This window comes from Peromyscus eremicus, chromosome 10 (genome assembly GCF_949786415.1).
Source record: "Peromyscus eremicus chromosome 10, PerEre_H2_v1, whole genome shotgun sequence".
NCBI lineage: Eukaryota > Metazoa > Chordata > Mammalia > Rodentia > Cricetidae > Peromyscus > Peromyscus eremicus.
In genome coordinates, this window is record NC_081426.1 from 24198270 (window position 1) to 24218504 (window position 20235).

The 20235-nt window shown below is 46.8% G+C and overlaps 1 protein-coding gene across 9 annotated transcripts; it reads right to left on the reverse strand.

The window, feature by feature from the left end:
* Window positions 1-1262: 1262 nt before the first annotated feature.
* Window positions 1263-20234, reverse strand: Ube2d4 (ubiquitin conjugating enzyme E2 D4 (putative)). Of its 9 annotated transcripts, none has more exons than XM_059275513.1 (8): window positions 20121-20234; window positions 17100-17163; window positions 11363-11394; window positions 11191-11268; window positions 6124-6229; window positions 4247-4340; window positions 2082-2123; window positions 1263-1680 (listed from the first exon to the last, which is right to left on the reverse strand). In XM_059275513.1, exons 1-8 carry the CDS (start codon window positions 20142-20144, stop codon window positions 1557-1559), a joined length of 564 nt encoding a protein of 187 aa, XP_059131496.1. In that variant the 5' UTR covers window positions 20145-20234; the 3' UTR covers window positions 1263-1556. The 9 variants fall into 9 exon arrangements, with proteins under 9 accessions (XP_059131496.1, XP_059131493.1, XP_059131494.1 ...); XM_059275510.1 differs by having other exon boundaries at window positions 17013-17163; XM_059275511.1 differs by having other exon boundaries at window positions 1556-1680; window positions 4168-4340; window positions 17013-17163.
* Between the last annotated feature and the right edge of the window lies 1 nt (window position 20235).

Here is a 20235-nt window from a genome sequence, read left to right on the forward strand (position 1 = left end):
TACTATTCATTCTCCAGCAGAGGACTGGCTTGGGGATACTCTAGATCTAGAAATGTTTGCTTGGAGTTATAAACTACTAAGCTTGAACGACTAAAATATAGATGATCATAGCCCTAACACCATGTTGGGCCAGGACTTTGCTGTCTGCCTGCCTCTGATGTGAAACTATGTCCCTTTCCTGGCTGGATTATCATCTACAAAGTGCTGTGTTCTGCTGAGCTGAAGTGCATAACTTCACACAGCACACGGTGTTGCAGCTTGTGAGAGTGGTAACAGCCTTGCAGAACACTTCAGTAGGAACATTCTTTCCCCTAACATTTAAGAAACAGAAATTTAAAGAGCAACTCTCAACAGAGTGAGATGCAAAAAACTAAGTCTAAGAGCTCCAAAGACTGTAGTCCGAGATCCTAAATGACAGCAAATGCAGGACTTCCCTCCAGTGGTGGGAATGAGCTCAGAATCCTGTTGACACTGGCATTGGTTGACTTTTCCATTTTAGAGTCTTAAGTGGCTGAGGCTGGCCTTGAATCTCTTTACTCCACTTCCCCACCATGCTGGAATTACAGGTGTACACAGCCATGCCTGCCTACTTATTTTCAGAGCAAACCAATCTCCCTTGGCTGATCCTCAAGTGTTAGATCAGCACTTGTTCCTCCTTGCCCTCATAGGCCTCACCTGGTCTTTGGGTGGCAGTTTTTCTCTTCTCTCCCTGTTCTGGTTCACCAACCATTACTCCCTGAGAATAGACCAGCTTTATAACTAATTCAGAAGATTAAGTTAAAGCTAGGTGTCATGGATAACTGTTATCTCTTAGTGCTTAGGAGACCAGGACGAAGAGATCTCTAGTTTTAGAGTCCAGTCTGGACTATATTGTGAGAGCTCATCAACCCAAAACAAAACAACCCCAAAACACAAAGCACTCGCTAGAGAAACTCCTTAGTTCTCCTCCCACTTTGAAGACCTTTCTAGAAGTTTCTTTCTTAGGCAGCTGTGGTGGCAGATGTTAATAAGTCCAACTTTCAGAAGACTGAGACAGGAGGAACCAGAATTTAAGTCCAGATTGGGCTATGTAACAAAACTCTCTTCAAAAAAACACGTTCCACACACACTGATGCTGCTCTCAAAGCCCCGGACTTAAGAGCAAACCTTGCTCCGTCAGAAAGCCCACAGAGGAAGCCAAGCACTTAAAACCTAATCAAATCTCTGGAGAACCTGTTAAGTTTATTCTGAAAGAAGAAAAAAATGTCAATTGTCATTCATAGTTCTGAGGGAATTTCATTTTTTATTTGCATTTAAAGTCCCTCTCCTTCCTTATGTTCCCATCTGTGAATGGCTTATACTTGAACTTCCTGTTAAGTTCCCAGTGGGAGAAGAGTGGGGAAAGCCTCACCACATACAAAGCACAACCCCAATCTCTCCACGTCGATAATGACATCTTCTTTCTTGGGGAGTTACGTGCTTTATAGAACCTGATGTTTCCCAGCTGCTGTCTGGTGTGAGGAGAGAAACGCGGCATATAGCACTACAGAGGGTGGTGGAAGAGAGCAGAAGCACTTTCACGATGCTGTTCCAGTTCCCAGGAGCCTCCAGGATGCACTCGGACTCCTGAGGACATGGCTCTGTGGCAGACAGTACGAGGAAAGCCCACTCTGCCCTGGGCCCTCAGGACTGCACTGTGTTCTAAAGGCAAAGGGCATGTGGTTAGGGAGCAGACCAGGCCCCCTACAGTGCCATAGTGACTAGTGCACCATTTGAGGACAAGTAGGGGAGGCATGCATGGCTTGATTCCCCAGAGACAAGCAGAAAAGCTGGGGATAGACCAATTCTAGTGTAACAGGAAGACTGCAGATCATAACGATGGTTGCTGATTTGGCATCAAAGGTGTGATACTGTCAAGGCCACAATGGCTGAAAGTGGCACCACCAACATGCTGCAGCCAGAGAGTGAATGGCCGACACGTGTGTGAACGGAGGATGTTCTGTGAGTGCCTTAGCCAATAGCTCAGAGCTTCACAGGAAGGCCACTCTGCCTGGCAAGCTTCTCTTGGATACTGTCTCCCATGGAGCCTTCGAGGCACTTACATAGCATATTTCTGTGTCCACTCTCTTGCTAGTCTGTTGTATCTGGAAGAAAAAGCAGATGGAGTGACACCCTCACTTGGAATGTTATCCTTTCGATGTGGAGTAGGGAACATAAAGCTGTGCTGGGCAGGCCTGGGGACTGATGGGTGAGAGAGAGAGAGAGGCTTTCTTTGGAACAGAAGCACTTCAGTCATGGGGGTAACCCGTTAGCTTGGTGGTTCCTGTTGCTCCTCCATAACTACCTGTGGTGGAACATACACTGATGCAAACCCCATCTTTTCTCCCCTATGCCCTTCAGTATGAATGCAAGATGTGGAAAGAGTTCAGCTTGGAATATTCCAGCTGTCCGGCACACAAACTCCAGAACGCTGGCATAATCTGTGAATCCATATGACCTCTGTAGCTGGATCACCTCTCTGTGAATGGCTTATCACATCCCTTGACTGTTTACCATGAAACATAAAACACCATCTGCTTTGTGGGGCCGAGGGGAGGACTGGACAAGCCTGTGCAAATCTCAGGGGCCACACCTGGTATCTAGTGGGGCTCTGTAGGTATGTGCATTTGGCTTCATACTGTAATGAGAACTGATGCCATACATACAACAGTAAATTAGAAATGTGTAATTAGAGGATACTGAAAAAATAATTTTGTTCTATCTAAAATAGTTCCCACTAAATATTAAAATAAATACAGCTTCAGCTGGGCATGGTGGTGCACTACAATCCCAGCACTCAAGAGACAGAAGTAGGTGGATCTCCGAGTTTAAGGCCAGACAGGGTTACTCAGTGAGACCCTGTCTCAAACTTAACACCAACAAAACAAACAAGTAAAACCTTAAAGTCCAATCAGTTCAAACTCACTTTGACTGGTCTTGGTAAACTTCATTAAGGAAAACAGATTTATAAAGGCTTCAAGAAAAAAAGCTTGAAAAAAATCCTTTCTATCCTAATCTCTTCAGACAAAACTAACCGATGAGCTAAGACTTACTAATCTTTTTGTTTATTTGGTTTGCTTTTTTGAGACAGGGCTTCTCTGTGTAGCCCTGGCTGTACTGGACTCACTCTGTAGACCAGGCTGGCCTTGAACTCACAGAGATCTACCTGCCTCTGCCTCCTGAGTGCTGAGATTAAAGACGTGCGCCACTACTGCCCAGCTTTTTTGCTATTTTTTTAAAAATTAATTTATTTCATGTGTGTTGATGTTTTGCCTGCATATCTTGTGTGAAGGTGCCAGATCCTCTGGAACTGGAGTTACAGACAGTTGTGAGCTGCCATGTGGGTGCTGGGAATTAAAACTCTGTGTCAAAAAACCAAAACCAAACCAGACAAATAAACAAACAACCACCACAGAGCACTGGCTACTCTTTCTAGAGGATCCAGGTTCAATTCCCAGCACCTCCATGACAGCTAACAACCCTCTGTAACTCCAGTTCCAGGGGAGCCAATGCTATCTTCTTGCCTCTGTGGGCACCACATATGTACGTGGTACAGAGACATGTATACAGGCAAAATACCCACACACATAAAATTAAAAAAAAGACAAAGAAGATGCAGCTCTAGAGCCGCACCCGGGCCTGTACCATCAGTAGGTCTGCCACACTGGACCCAGCTCAGAGACTGACCCATGCTAGTGACTCCTGCGGATGCTTTAGCAACCCAGCTTCAGTATAAGGGAGGGAGTCCTATGATCTGGGTCTGGAAATTAGTCGTAAACAGCTGGCAGTGAGGGCTGGGTCTGCTGATCACACAGCCACACACTTTGGATTTCTAATTTGCACCAGCAAACTAACCTGGGCAGTGCTGCCCACCTTGACTGGTTCAGCCTCGTTCTGGGCTTTTCCAAGCAGACAACCCCTTATTTTCTGTCATAAACCTTCTAATTTAATGCAGAATTTTCTCGTCATAGTCTTCAGTCCTTTGCTGGCTGACCACTGACTTAAGCTTGACACTATTTTAGGATTCGGCAGTGGTAGCTGGTGAGCTATCCAGGAGGGCAAAGTGCTTTTATCCCTTCTCCCTCCTCTGAGTCAAAGGATGTGTTAGGAAGAGCCAGGAGGCTACGCCCAGGGCACACCACTGCATACATGGGCTTGGCTTGGGCAGGAAGATGTCCGTGGGAACCTGGGCAGCCGCACACAAAGCCAACCCAAAGAGGACGCATACTTCTCTCTGTCGGCCTTGTAGGTGTGGGCTATTTCTGGCACCAGAGGGTCATCAGGGTTGGGGTCGCAGAGCAGAGAGCAGATGGATAAGAGAACTAGGAAGAAAAGAAAGGGTCAGTCAGCGGAGGCCACGAGCCTGTGGGTCATCTGCGGGTCCAGTGAAGCTCCTCCACTGCACTGTTCCCTCAACACTCCAATGGAATGATTCTATCTGCTGCTAAAACACCAGCATGATGCACATCACAGTGTAGTTCCAGCACGCTGTTCTAGGACACCTCCCTCCTCTGTGTGGTCCTGGTCTTTACCTCCCTACTTCCTGGAAGCCCCTGAAGTCTTAGCTCTCGCACTCTTCCCAAACCCCCAGTCTGTGCCCATACCACATATCTTTAGTGCCCCAGAAGTCTTTGTTTACTGGTAAGAAGACAGGAATCAGAATATTGAAGTTCAAGTAAAATCTGAACCAGGACTGCAAAGCCAATGCATCCTCCTGCTTCTGTGCTCTCCTGTGTGGAGACAGTGCCAAAGGCCTTGAACAAAAGAAGTCATTTACCAGGGCTTGCCAAGGAGCGGGTGAAACTGTGAGAGCTGTATTTGTGCTTTGCCTTAAATCTACCATGACTCAAAACAAACTTGCTTCAGTGAGTCTGAAGTCCTGACAACAGTTTCCTACGGGTAAAGCTACCTGTGGGAAGGGCGGGTCCCCTTTAATGAAGAAACTCAATTCCAGTGTTCTGAAAGCCTGCCACTTGAGGGCTGTGGACCTCTCTCCATCCACTCAGGGCTGCCTGTCCTTTCTCAAGTGCCCCTTGCCGCCATTCTCCTCTCTGCCCTTTTCTGACTCCTTGTCTAAGACGCCACTGGCCCTGGGGGCTGGCAGACTCTGATGGCTGCTCCTGACTTGCTGGACAGTGGGAGAAGGCCGCCTACCTGAGGTACAACCCAGAGAAGAGACATTTTGACAGAATGTTGGCCTGTTTCCTAGATGTGTTAGTCTGACAGAGTGCACTGCGACCCTGCACAGGACAGAGGCAGTGCCTCTGTCCTGGATTACCATATCCACCTGCAGGCCTTTTCTGCCTTCCAAAGGCCACCCTGCCAGTTGTCCCAGGCAGTTTGGTGCCTCTCCCAATGCCCAAAGCTCTGCCATTTGCTTGCCTTATGTCCCACTTATAAGGGGGGGGGAGGGGCTTTTGTTGTCCCACCTACCCATACTGTACTCAATCTTAGTTCAGGAGCACCTATACTTCTGTAGCATAGTTTAGATTAGATTGTTTTGTTTTTTTGAGACAGGATTTCACTGTATAGTCCTAGCTGTCCTGTAGACCAGGCTGGTCTTGAACTCACAGAGATCTGCCTGTCTCTGCCTCCCAAGTGCTGGGATCAGAGGTGTGTGCCACCACACCCAGCTAAACTGAATTCTTAATCTCACTCACTGCAAGCTCATTATCACTTGTTTTGGGAAGGGAAAATGCCTTAACAGATTCTTGAGATCAAGAGATCTCAAGAGGTCCTGTGTCTGTCCTTTCAGAGATGACTCCCAGTCTGTGTTGGTCCTCCTTGGATCAATGAAGGAAGGAAGAGAAAAGTTGAATATTTGCCTTTTGACTTTTAGGTGAAAAATGCAAGTTGTCTTCTTGTACCCATTTGGCAGTTTTGAGCATCACACGGCATCTCAACTGACTGCTGAGAACTACTAGGACATAGGTGCTGTGCTTTACATGCTGTCTCCTTACAGTGTGGAGAGTGAGGTGGCACAAGACAGGGCAGGACTCTGTGATCTGGGGAAGTTGTCTGTTCTTCCTGAGCTTCCATGTACACTAGCCAGCAAAGGGGTAAAAGTACATGAGACAGACATGCTGAGAACATGTCAGTCTCTACCTTTGGACACAGTCAATGCTGGGGACCACTGTGACCTCAGGATGTCCAGGCAGATGCTGCCATTGCTGTTGATATTGGGGTGATAGATTTTGGTAGTGAAAGCAACCTGTGAAAATAAGATATCAAGTCAGATAAGCCACAAGGAACTCTGGAAACTAATCCAAGTGAAGAGCAGCTTCTGCTGAGCTGCCAGCAGTGCACCCACCCCAGCTCCTACAGGGCCCAGGCAGGCAACCCTAAGAGAGCAATGTTAGTATTCTGACCAGTTTCCAAGGGGTTAAGATTCTGACTCGCTCTCAGGCTCGAATGGGCGGGCCCCGGAGACCTATCCCCCCACATGCTGGTGATATAGCCAACTTGCCAGCCCATTTCATTGCCTGACTCACTTGTGGGCAGAGGCAACACACTCCTAGGCTGGGATAATGTAACAATAGTAATGCCTAAGAGATTTTAAATCTTTTTAAAATGCCATGTACTTCATTTTTTATATTGTAAGAAGACATTTGAGAGATCTTGAACCTTTCCTTGGGAGCAGTTTTTAGAAAGTGATTCAGGATATAAAAACCAGTTATACATACCTTTTAACACATATCTATAATTCTGCTAGGACTCAAGAGTATGAGTCTACTTCTACTGTTTTGCAGATACCCATTGTCTGCTCTTCTACGATATGGAGTTCAGTATTGATTGATAATACTAATTTATCTAAAACTTTTATTACCTTTTATAAGATCCACTTCACAGAGGTCAAATGAGCTCCAGATGAATGAGTTTTCAGTTTTCCCCACCCATCTATTCCTGAGGATGGTATTTTGCTCCCTCTTGGTCTCCCTTTCCCAATTACTAAGACCATGGGCCAAGAGGTTCCAAATAAATTCATAAATTTTCACTCTTGTCTCTAGTCTGTATCTGTTTCAGTGGGCTTCCATCTGGATGACTGACACATCCAGGCATCAAGCTACTGACTTCAACCTGTGAGACAACATGGACCTGCTGAAGGCTGATGTCAACCAGTCCAGCCAAACGTAATTATTTCCTGTCTCTACAGCTAGGCCAGATGACCACATGCCTGGGTTCCCTTCTTATCTTTAACTAGCCAGAGTTCTGACCACTTGTGCTCCATTTCTGCTTGAAGCAGCTATGGAGAATACATCATCCTATGCTCCCTGTTCTCAGGACAGGCTAGAGGGCTAGGTTAAGGATGGAACCCCTGGCATAGAGTCCACCAAGAGGGTCTTTTTCCTTTGCTCAGAGGGTCCTTTTCTCAGAGTTGGGCCGTACCCTGACTCACAAGCCCCTTTTCTCCTGTTTTCAGCCTTGGGATCTTTCCCCTGTCACTCTTCTTTGCCTTCTAAGGAGACAGTTTAAGAAATAATTATTTCTATAAAAGCCATTCAGGATTCTAGTCTGGCTGTACTCAGGGATCAGAACTATAGCTATAGGGCATTAAAAATGGTGGTGGATTCAGATATCACTGCCAATGGCTTAGAGAATGTCTCTCCTTACTCAGGATCTATTCAGGCTTAAGAATGTGAGCCTCCCTGTCCTTGCTGACTTCATTGGGCTGTGACCAACTGGGAAAACTGTATATTCAGATTTAATTTATATATGGTTTCAAAGTTAATTTAATTTATACTTTTAACAGATTTTGTTCCTCCAGTCATCAAACACCTGTAGAGATCTGAGAATATGGCATTTAATACAAAAGCTTTTGACGATAGCTGCTGGCAGCATCCTGTATCTCCTCCAAGAATACAGATGGCCACAGAAGAATTTCCACCCGGAAGCTCATGGCAAGGCTGGCCATGCAGAGAAAAGCTGAGATCCTGTCCAGGCTGTGAATAAGAGGAGCAATAGGGATCGGTTGTCCTCTCTGCCAAGACAGGTAGGATGACCTCCCCAAACTTCTACTTCACAGAAAAAAAATCTGTCAGATCTTCTGGGCTTATCAGCTGAACAAGTGCTGCCTTTGGGGCTTCTTTCCCCTCAATGACCACAGAGAGACTGGAAAGCTGTCTCACTTCTTAAATTTATCCTTCTCAGATCTGACGATGTTTGATGACTAGGATATCAGTTTAACTGCCCCTTTAGCTTTTTAACCCTTTTGCTATGATAAAAATCTATTCCAGCTGTCTTACAGATACTACAGGCTCCTGGAAAAGTTCGGCTACTGTATCAAGAAATCTGGTCTGATGAAAACTAACAGTCTCCAGAGCCCATTTTGACCTCACCCATTTTTGAGCATATTTTGCAGTTTCCCTCCTCTGCTTGGGCCAAGAGGCTCCCCAGACACGCCAGCCCCTGCAGCAGCTGATACCAGCTCTGAGGATGCCAACTGGGATAGATGCACCCCACCTCCTGAGAAATGGCAGATGTGATGGCTCCTACACTCCTAAAGAACACGTCATCCCTCAATTCACTGCTGGTACCACCTCTCCAGGCTCAGGCGGGCACCTGCCCAGCAACTGGAACCTGGTTTTCCAAGCTGTCCCAATAAAGGGCATATTCATTCACTCTCATGTTTCACTCATTCACCCTTGCCTCTTCTGTACTACCAGGGCACTTCTCTGTTCCATTCTCTCTGGCAGTTATCACTCTTCCCATGGCTAGCCCAGCTCATAAGGCCAATGATAATAATCTATTTTTTCTCCTAACAACCTCAAGGAACAGACGCCCGAGATCTCCTGCTGCCATGTGTAATTCCCGGCTTCCCCCTCCCCACTTCACCCCTTGTCAGCTTGAAGCAGTCTTGAGAATGCAGCACCCTTGTTCCCCCACTTGCTATCCATAACTCACCTTTTTATAAGAGTCAAAATGGAGGAATATTAATATTCTGATCCGCCCCTTGGAAACCAATGTATTCTGACCCACTCCTTGGTGCAACCCTGCGTCTGATGTAAAAGCCTCATTTTAAGGAAAACCCCCTCCCCTTCCTCCCTCTCTCTCTTCTGCCTTTCCTCCCATGAGGTGTGCACCTTTGACCCCCTCTGTAGGGAAAGGGGCTAAAGAAACCCACCCTGACTCTGGAGCCCAGAACCAGGGAAAGAAACACAGCCTGGGTTTGGGACTTGAGCCAGAGAAATGAACACTTCATCTCCAAACCCAGAACCAAGGAAACATGCCCTGACTCTGAAACTAGTACCAAAATAACACTCTTGGTCCCTAGAATCAGAGTCAATGAAAGAAATGTGCCCTGGCCTTAGAGGAAGTGTCAAAAAACCAAGAAAGGCCCGTGAAAGAAATACAGTTTGGCTCTGAAATCAGAGCCATCCCTGCTCCTAGCCCACAAAACTGACCAATCCCTGGGCAGACAAAAACTAACCAATCACTGGTTGACTCCGCCCCCAAGACATCCTATATAAACTGCCCTGGTCAGTTGTGGGCTGTTCTCTCCACCCCGGTAGAGGCAGCTACTCTCCTGGACTCCTCCTTCCCAAATAAATCTCTTTTTCAAGAGTTTTGGGTGTGAAGATCTTCATTCACTGGCATAGAGAAGAACCTTGCTGAGATGTCCCTCAGTGGATAAAGCAAGGGAGAGATGAAAAACTAACTTTTCTCATTTCTGCAGGGGTTTCCCCTTTTGCAGAGTGAAGCAAAAGAAGCAACATCTTAGGCTGGAGAAGCAGAGCTCTGCTAGGAAGCCCCCTTAAATGAGGGCTGATTTGCTCAGCTGTAGTGGCTCTCCAGGAGAGGAGCAGGATTGCTATATCCTGCAGTGAGACCATCCCCCACCACACCAGGTATAGCCTGACTCTCCTGAACAGTCAGGATACCCTTCCTGTCCTAGCAGCTCAGGCCTGACTCTCCGGAGCAGTCAGAATAACTTCCCCTCCAGGACAGAGCTGTCCTAAGTGGCTCCAGGTATCTGGGATACCTCACCCTCCAGGGCTGCAGTCTCATTGCAGCTCCAGCCATCACCTGACTCCCCAAGTGGTCAGGATACTTCTCTCCCAGAGTTGTAAAACTTACACCCTCTCTCTCTTTCTCTTTCTTCTCTCTCTCTTTCCTATCTTTCTCTTTGTCTATTAAAATAAACCATTTCTGTGCGGATGCAGTGTCTGGGTCGTGAATGAATGGCCACTGCCACTGCCACTGCCATGCCTATATGATATGTCCCGCCCACTGCCACATTTGTCCAGCGTGCCCACCATGTTTCCCTGCATGCGTGGGATACCCGCCTGGGTCAGCCCATTTCTTGCTGGATTCTCATTTTGAACATGGGGACTGATGGCAACTTTCCTAAGCACTGTGCTGTGAAGAGTAACAAGCAGGGTGGTAGAACCCCAAAACTCAAATATCTGCGCTAAAACCAACTTAATATCTGCGCTAAAACCAACTTAATTATGGTTGTGACGAGGAAGCAATCCTCACGAGAAACAGCCAGATAAAATTCACTCTCACTCTTTGCTTAGCTACTTTGGTCTGGGTGACTAGGATGAAGAAGAATTTGTCTGTTTATCAAGAAAGAGTGTTACTATGTAGCTCTGGCTGTCCTGGAACTCACTCTATAGACCAGGCTGGCCTTGAACTCAGATATCTGCCTGCCTTTGCAACAGAGTGCTGGGATTAAAGGCATGTACCACCACCACCACCACCTGGCTGTAGGGCATTTTCTTGATCAATGATTGGTGTAGGAAGACCCAGCTCACTGTGGATGGTGGCATTCTGGGGCCTGGGTTGTGTAAGAAAACAGTCTGAGCAAGCCATGAGAAGCCAGGCCAGTAAGCAGCACCCCTCCACAGTCTGCACATGTCCTGTCTCCAGGTTCGTGCTTGAGTTTCTTCCCTGACATTCTTTGCTGATGGAGTATAACCTAAGAGTCATAAGATGAAATAAACCCTTTTTTCTCCAAGGTGATTGGTCATGACATTTTATTACAGCAAGAGAGACCGTAAGACAAGGACTAATCGTGAATATCTGCAGTTTAATGTCCCAGCAGGTTGTAATCATTGATCTGGAATGGAAGCGCATTGGGAGAGGTACACATACAGCTATTTACTTGTGACACAGAAGGTCATTATAAGCTGTCCTTTTATCAAAACATTATGAGAGTTGGGGGCAGCTCACCTTTGGGGGCTTGAAAGGATAATCTGTAGGGAAGTGGATGGTCAGGAAAAAAACACCTCCTTGGTAAGGACTGTCATTCTGGAAGGCCAAGGCAGAGGAAGAAATCAGTGCCTACAAGAATCATGAAGTACTAGAAACAAACTAGAGCTGTGCATGCAGCAGCACTACCTACCGGGCCCATGATGGTGGCCTGCCAGTGGAACACTGCAAGACAAAAGAGAAGGGCATGTAAGAGACTCCTCAGTGAAGGGTGTCTGTTCTACCAAGAAGGTGCCACTAAGCTCAAGGCAGAAGGTCCACACAGAACCGCCTCATTTCTGACACTGACTACAGGTTTGGGGCTTTGAAAAGCGTGCTCCCCCCCTTCCCCCAGGGTTTCTCTGTGTAGTCCTGGCTGTCCTGGAACTCACTCTGTAGATCAGGCTGGCCTCAAACTCACAGAGATCCACCTGCCTCTGCCTCCCCAGTGCTGGGATTAAAGGCAGGTGCCATTGCCACCTGGCTGAAAAGCACTCTCAAGCTCCATAACTCACCAGGACTCCCAGGAATCCCTGGAAGCTACTGGATCCAGGGTTATAGTTACTAAAGTGACACAGATCCAAATTAAATTTCCTGGACACAGTCACTGCCCATCGGGAATGCTTACCAGGGCAGCAGTGTAAGACTCCACCGTGACATGACTGATGCTCATCAGTCTCAGAGACCGGGCTCAAAGATCTCAGATCTTTTTTGGTTAAGACTAATTCTTTTGTTTTTTTCAAGATTTATTTTTATTTGATGTGTATGGGTATTTTGCCTGCAGGTATGTATGTGTACCATGTATGTGCCTTGTGGTGAGAAGGCTATAACAGCGTTGGATCCCCAGGAACTGGAGTTGAAGACAGTTGTGGATGCAACATGGTGCTGGGAACTGGAATCAGGCTCTCTGAAAGAGCAGCAAGTGCTCTTAACTGCTGATCCCTTTCTCCAGCCTCATGACTAACTACACAGGTATAACTACTCTCTCTGCACAGAACTACACCTTAGCTAGTCTTTTGCCAATTTCCACGTTACTGTTGACAAGCTTTTCTGTCCCTACTTTTTCCCTTGATTCATTTTGAAGCCCTTTTGGAGAGACTCTCTCAGGCTGGGGACCTCTTGGTCCCTCACCTCATCTCAGGCTGGGGACCTCTTGGTCCCTCACCTCATCTCCCCCAGTGGCCCAAGCAGTGTTCTGAGGACACGATGACAAGTCAAGACGGAGCCTTCCTGTTCTTCTCAAGTTCCTGCTCTTCAGCAGCCAGACTTTGTTACCAACCCTCTGTTCTCTGCAGGGCCTTGGGCTGTCTTCACTGCTCTGCCTGTGCCCAGAGCGGCTCCTGTGTGTGTGCTCATCAAGGCTGCCCTGAATGCCCCAAATAGCCATATCCAAGGCTGCAGAGTACCTCAGGGCAGTAGACTCCAGAGCCTCTGTGGAAGCTGTCTTCTCACTCATGGGGTGGGCTTCCGAGTTTTTAGAGGTCTTCCTCTCAAGAAGATTCATCTCATACAAATCCATGACAGGTACTGAAGGTGGGCAAAGTCTAAGGCCTGGACCTGTCCTGGTTTTCCCGTCACCTGTCGGTCCATGGCAGGGACAACACTCATGTTTTGAACACAAGGACTAAAGAGAAGCTTCTGAAACTTTCTCCTTGGCTGCAGAAAGGCAGCCAAGCAGCTCACAGATCTTCCTCAATATTTCAATCAAATGCTCACTTACAGTTGCCTGAGCTAATGAAATATCACTTCTTTAAAGCATTTTAAACTGATTGTTGTTGTGTGTGGTGCCACAGTGCACATATAGAGGTCAGAAGATGACTCTGTGGAGTCGCCGCCTTCCTCTCATCTGTGAGTTCTGGGGACTGAACTCAGGCCATCAGACCACCTGCTGAGTCACTCCCGGCTTGAAAGTATCACTTCTTTTGCTTTTGACTGTTTTAATTCCATCTCATGCTAATTATTTGGTTCTTAAATTCTTATGTATTCTTATTGTGTATATGATGTCTGTGTAGGGCTGCTCATGTGCCATGGTGTGCATGTGGAAGTCAGAGGACAGTATTCTGTGGGGTCAGTTTTCTCCTTCCACTTTTACAAGCACTCTGGGGATCAATTCAAGTTGATCAACTCTCCAGTCCTTATAAAGTAATAGTAAAATATACATAACATAAAAATAATCATTTACAAGAGGCTCAAAATTTAAGGCTATTTACATGGTCTAAAAAAAAATTATGGGGCTAGGGAGATGACTGTGTGTGTGTGTGTGTGTGTGTGTGTGTGTGTGTGTGTGTGAGAGAGAGAGAGAGAGAGAGAGAGAGTGAGAGAGAGAGAGAGAGAGAGAGAATGTGTGCATTTAGATAGGTGCATCTTAGGGGCTAGGTAGTTAACTAGCCAGAGAGAGAGAGAGAGAGAGAGAGAGAGAGAGAGAGAGAGAGAGAGAGAGAGAATGTGTGCATTTAGATAGGTGCATCTTAGGGGCTAGGTAGTTAACTAGCCAGAGAGAGAGAGAGACAGAGAGAGACAGAGACAGAGACAGAGAGAGAGAGACAGTTTAGATAGGTGCATCTTAGGGGCTAGGTAGTTAACCAGTCTAGCCAAAAAGGTGAGTTCCAGGTTTAGTGAAAGACTCTGTCTCAGAAAATAAGATGAAGGGGCTGGAGAAACAGATTGGTGTTAAGAGCACTGACTGCTCTTCCAGAGCACCCAGGAGCAAGTCCCAGCACCCACACGGCAGCTCACAACTGCTGGTAACTCCACTTCCAGGATCTAATGTCCTCTTCTGGTTTTTGAAGGTACTGTTGTGAATAGACATACATGCAAATAAAATAATAAAGTATATATAAAATAATAATAAAATAATTAAAAAGTAAAGTGGGAAACATCTCTGGCCCCCACATGTACACACTTACACAATTTGTATAAATAGCTTTGTGTGCATGGGATTTACTTATATATTTATTTGGTTTTTCAAGACAGGGTTTCTCTGTGTAGCCCTGGCTGTCTTGGAATTTGCTCTATAGACCAGGCTGGCCTTGAACTCAAGAGATCTACCTGCCTCTGCCTCCTGAGTGCTGGGATTAAAGGCGTGTGCCACCACTGTCCAGCTTTGTGTTTTATGTTTTGAAACAAAGTCTACTATGTAACCCAGGCTGGCTTTGAACTTCTGAATCTCTTACTTCAACCTTCCAAGCGCTTGAATTACTGGTATACATCACTATGCCTGGCCATTTATACAACTTTTAATTGTATAATCCAGTGGCATTATATGCATTAATATTCTTTTTTTTGAAAGATTTATTTATTTATTATATATACAGTGTTCTGTCTGCATGTATCACTGCCCGCCAGAAGAGGGCACCAGATCTTGTTATAGATGGTTAATGAGCCACCATGTGGTTGCTGGGGATTGAACTCAGGACTTCTGGAAGAGCAGTCAGTGTTCTTAATCTCTGAGCCACCTCTCTAGCCTGTATTAACATTTTTTTTGTAAGATTTACTTTTATTTTCTGTGTGATTGTTTTGCCTGGATATATGTATGAGTACCACGTGCGTGTCTGATGCCTGCAGAGTCCAGAAGAGGGCTGGACTTGGAGTTAGGGGTGGTTGTGAGCCATCTTGTGAGTGCTGGCAATCAAACTGGGTCCACACTTTATCCATTCACCTGACAGGCACTGGAACTGTATTAGCTGCTGTCCACATCGCTGCAACAGAACACCTGAGAAAAGCAACCTAAGGAGGGAGGGGCTTACTACAGCCCACAGTTCTAGGGTACAGTCCATTATGGCAGAGAAGTCACGGCAGCAGGCGCTCCAGGCAGCTGACCACTGCCTCCCCAGTCAGGAAGCACAGACAGACCAATGCTGAAGCTCAGCTAGCTTTCTTCTCATTTATTCTGGGACTCCCACCCATGGAATGGTACCCCCACATTTAGGGTGGCTCTTCTCGCCTCAACCTAACCTAGAATTTCTTACAGGCAAGGCTGAGGTCTGTTTCTATAGCAATCCAATCCAGCCATAGCTATCATAGGGTGTCCACTGGATTAGACCAATCCAGCCATAGCTATCATAGGTGTCCACCTGATTAGACCAATCCAGCCACAGCTATCATAGGGTGTCCACTGGATTAGACCAATCCAGCCATAGCTATCATAGGGTGTCCACTGGATTAGACCAATCCAGCCATAGCTATCATAGGGTGTCCACTGGATTAGACCAATCCAGCCATAGCTATCATAGGTGTCCACCTGATTAGACCAATCCAGCCATAGCTATCATAGGTGTCCACTGGATTAGACCAATCCAGCCACAGCTATCATAGGGTGTCCACTGGATTAGACCAATCCAGCCATAGCTATCATAGGTGTCCACTGGATTAGACCAATCCAGCCACAGCTATCATAGGGTGTCCACTGGATTAGACCCCGCTCTTCAATTCTTTGCAGTGTGGAAGATTCCACCCTTCCTTACAGTCTTCCTTCACTGTGCAGTCACTGTGACCTCAGTCACTGTACAGTGAGGAGGACTGTCCAGAGGCCCAACAGCCCACAAGCTGAAGTGAGATGTGAGCAGGACAAGGGTTTGGAAACCCTAGTGGTGGGTGACTCAGCCTCCAGGCAGCCTGCTGTGAGGGTGGTGGAGGTCTGGCCAGAGCTGCTTCTCTAGTCTCCTTGTGGAGGAGCACAGAGGTGGAGAACAGTTACTCATGCTCTCCCCCGTGGCAGAGGCGTGTGGCAGCTACCACAGCCCTTGCCAGTCTCCTGCCAGCGTAGCTCACAGGGATAGTCCTCTTCAACCAGCTGGGGACCACTGTACTAGTAGCCCATGTCTGATCTGGGACAACCTGTCTTCCTTATGACTCAGTAGAAAAAGAATGACTTCTGACCCTGCAGGCTCCATTTGGAACGGAACCTGACCAGTCACACAGAGGTGAGCTCATGAGCCCCTGAAAAAGCAATTCCGGCAGTAGCCTTCAGATAGATCTTCACTGCTTAGCCTGCCCACTTTCCTGAGTTCGAAAACTTTCCCCTTCCTTCCTTTCTTATATATGTGTGTGTGTGTGTGTGTGTGTGTGTGTGTGTGTGTGTGTGTAATATATATATATATATTTATTTTGGTTTTTCAAGACAGCATTTCTTTGTGTAGTTTTGGTGCCTGTCCTAGATCTCGCTCTGTAGACCAGGCTGGCCTTGAACTCACAGAGATCCACTTGGCTCTGCCTCCTGAGTGCTGAGATTAAAGGCGTGCGCCACCACCGCCCGGCCCTTCCTTCCTTTCTGTCTTTTTGGATACTGGCCAAAATCCTAAGCATGCTCGAACTGCCTCTTCTCTGGACTTTCTCACCATGTCTCTGAAGAACCCAGTTTCCAACTTCATACAGAGGCTGAGCTACATTGCTGAACACACCTTTCATGAACTCTAACTTAATAGGCAACTATTTCTCCTCTTCTCCGTCTCTCTCCTCCTTGAAATTGATGAAATTTACAGCTCAGCTGTCCTGTTGTTATTGTTCTCAAATTCTATTATAAGGGATAATGTTTTTGAGCTTCAAAAACATCAAAACAAACAAACAAAAAACAAAGAAAAGAAAGAAAAGGAAAAGTAGTCCACACTAGACAAGGTGGCACACACTTATAATTCCAGCAATCTGGAAGATAAGACAGGAAAATTAATAGTTTGAGGCCAATTGGGCTACAATTATTTATTCCAGGCCAGCCTCAGCTGTCTCAAAAGAAAGCAAAAACAAACTAACAAAAAGCAATTTGTAAGCATGTGAAAGAAAACAATTAGATCTCTTAAAAACTACTCAACTGAGGAGAGTGGGAATGAAGTCTGGTCCCTGATAACACTGGAGGTTTTGGTTGCAAGCCTTCTGAAATCTTCTGGAAAAATACTTACAGTCATCACCTACAGGTCCTGCAGAACACTGAGCAGGAGGATCCCTCTGTAAGTCAGTCAGTTCCTAGAATACAAGAAAGGAGTTAGGTTGCTATATGGCTAGGGAGCTGCATTTATACACTGGTCGTCTGGCTATGACTAATTCTGCTGGCACAAGTCCTTCAGAGACAGCTGGAAGGAAGGCCAGGCAGGAGCCTACTTACAGAGGTGGATACAAATGGTAAAGAGTTCATGGTGACAGACTAGGGAGATGGCTCAGCACTTAAGAGCACTGGCTGCTCTTCCAGAAGACCAGAGTTCTGACCCCAGCACCCACTTCAAGGGGCTTCAGGGGATCCAACACCCTCTTCTGGCCTCCAAGGGCATCCTTCCACATGTGACATAGACATACACAAAGACACACAGACATATGAACAAAGTAAAAATATAGAGTTCAAGGTGAGCAATAGTTTGTACATAGGAACCAAAGAAAGATCAAACTGAGATCCAGATGACATCTTTTGGGGTTCCTGGTTACAACTTGTTATTTTGAATTTTTTTTTTTCAAGAGCTGAGGACCGAACCCAGGGCCTTGCGCTTGCTAGGCAAGTGCTCTATCACTGAGCTAAATCCCCAACCTCCCTGGTTACAACTTGTGAAGCCACCTATGATGGCTAACCTTGGTTGTCAACTTGACTATATCTGGAATCAATTAAAATGCAAGCAGCTAAACACACCTGTGAGAGATTTTCTTGACTGGATGATGTGAGGTGGGAAGACCCATGCTGGCCACACCACCTGGTGGCAGCCCACATAAAAGGACATGGGAGAAGGAGGCTTTTACTGTTTTCCTGCTTGACCTCACTCTTGCTGGCTCATCTATCCTGCAATCCTTTGCTAGTGGTAAAACCTACTTCTGTGGGATTCCAAGAGACAGAAGACTAGCTGAGACATCCAGCCTGGTGATTAAAACAACCACCAAATTCTTCACTTTTCCACACAGAGACAGTCACTGTTGGACTAGCCAGACCACAGCCTGTAAGCCACTCTAAGTCCCATAGATATTTTCCCATTCTATCAGTTCTGCTCCTCTAGAAAACCCCAGCTAATACACCATTGAGAGGAATGTCACACTGTGAGCCTAGCTAGTCCAACACCTATCAAATGGCCTAAAAGCACATCCTGGTATCACCATTGTGGAGTCAAGCCTTAGAGACCAGAGAGAAAAAACAGCCAAGGAGGAGCCTAATATTAGAATGCCCGTTCTTGTGAGTCTATCAAGGGATTCTAATGGACTCTGGACATTTTTTTTTTTTTTTTTTTTTTTTGTGGTTTTTCGAGACAGGGTTTCTCTGTGTAGCTTTGCGCCTTTCCTGGAACTCGCTTTGGAGACCAGGCTGGCCTTGAACTCACAGAGATCCGCCTGCCTCTGCCTCCCGAGTGCTGGGATTAAAGGCGTGCGCCACCACCGCCCGGCTGACTCTGGACATTTTAAAATGACCTCTTTTCTGTCTTCTTGGATGTCTGTCTAGAGCCTATAACCCTAAGATGTTATTCTAGCTCATGCCTGATCTTGGGGAACGGAATCATTTTCTCTGCCGAAAGGGCTCCAGTTTCACCTCTCCCTCATGTTTCTTTCCAGGCACTAGTCAAGAACTTCCTTTCCTCACTACATCCGACTGCTGTACAATGGGACCATTAGTATACTTTCAGGGTCCCCTAGATAGGGCCACTGGAAAGGTAACCCAACTGCCACACCTGATGACCCCAATCAGTTCAAAGAAGCCATCTAGACTGTCGTCCTAATTCCCTAATGATAGTTGGGGTTAATTCTTCAGGAGGGGGAAATGAGAGCAGGAAATAGCACTTGTTACTCTTACAGAGGATACAGGTTTGATTCCTAGCACCCAAATGGTGGTTCACAACTGTTCATACTCCAGTTCCTGGGGATCACATGTCCTTTCTTCCTTCCTTTCTTTTTTGTTTGGTTTTTCGAGACAGGGTTTCTCTGTGTAGTTTTGGTGCCTGTCCTGGATCTCGCTCTGTAGACCAGGCTGGCCTCCAACTCACAAGATCCGCCTGGCTCTGCCTCCCAAGTGCTGGGATTAAAGGTCCAGCTTTTCTTTTTTTAAAGATTTATTTATTTATTATTTATACAGTGTTTTGCAAGCAAAAAACCCATACACATAAACTAAAAATAAATACATCTTTTGTTTGGTTGGTTTTTTTGTTTGTTTTTTTCTTGACAGGGTTTCTCTGTGAAGCCCTGGCTGTCCTGGATCTCGCTCTGTAGACCAGTATGGTCTCGAACGCACAGAGATCCACCTGCCTCTGCCTCCCGAGTGCTGGGGCCACGTCTTTTTAAAAAAGGGGTTATAAATATTATTTTGCAGTATAGAAAATTAGAACTTTTAATGCTATGTGCACATGTGTATCACTAAGTACAGCATATCTTTATTCCCAGTTCTCTGGAGGTAGAGGCAACTCCGTGAGTTCAAGGTTGGCCTGGTCGACATAGCGAGTTCCAGGCTTGTTAGGACTGCATAGAGACCCTGTCTCGAAAAACAAACCAAAACAGAATTACAGCAATTTTTTTTTTTTTTTAAGGAACTGAAAAAAAACCGAAAAGTAGATATGTTAAAATGTTTACAAATGATAACGGGTGGTGAGGGGGAACAGAACTAGGTTTTATTTTATTTTTCTGCGATGCATCTCCCAAATTCTAGGTTAACGGACTAATAGCAGACTGTTACCTACAGGCTGAGGGACTCCAGCGCCTCACCCTCACTAGTTACCTTGCTAGGCATTCCCACGCCTCCCTGAACTCCAGCCCGCAGCTGCGCGCGCACGTGACACGGTCGCGTGACCCCGCCCCCGCGCGCCGCCCGCCTGCCCGGCGCACGCACCCACCTCCTAAATCCGCGCCGGCGGCGGTTCCGCCTCGCGCGGGGCAGGTGTCAACGCGCCCCGCCGCGGGTTTCTAGTCGCTGCGGCAGCCCGCGGAGTGGAAGGGCGGGAGGATCCCGTGTCCGCCACTCTTACCTTCTGGATCCGTTTCAGCGCCATGCTCCCGCTGCTCGGGCCCGGCCGGCCCCGCGGGGCTGCCTGAGGCGGCCGCCTGGGCCGCAGCGCTGCACGCCGGGAGCGGCGGACTGCG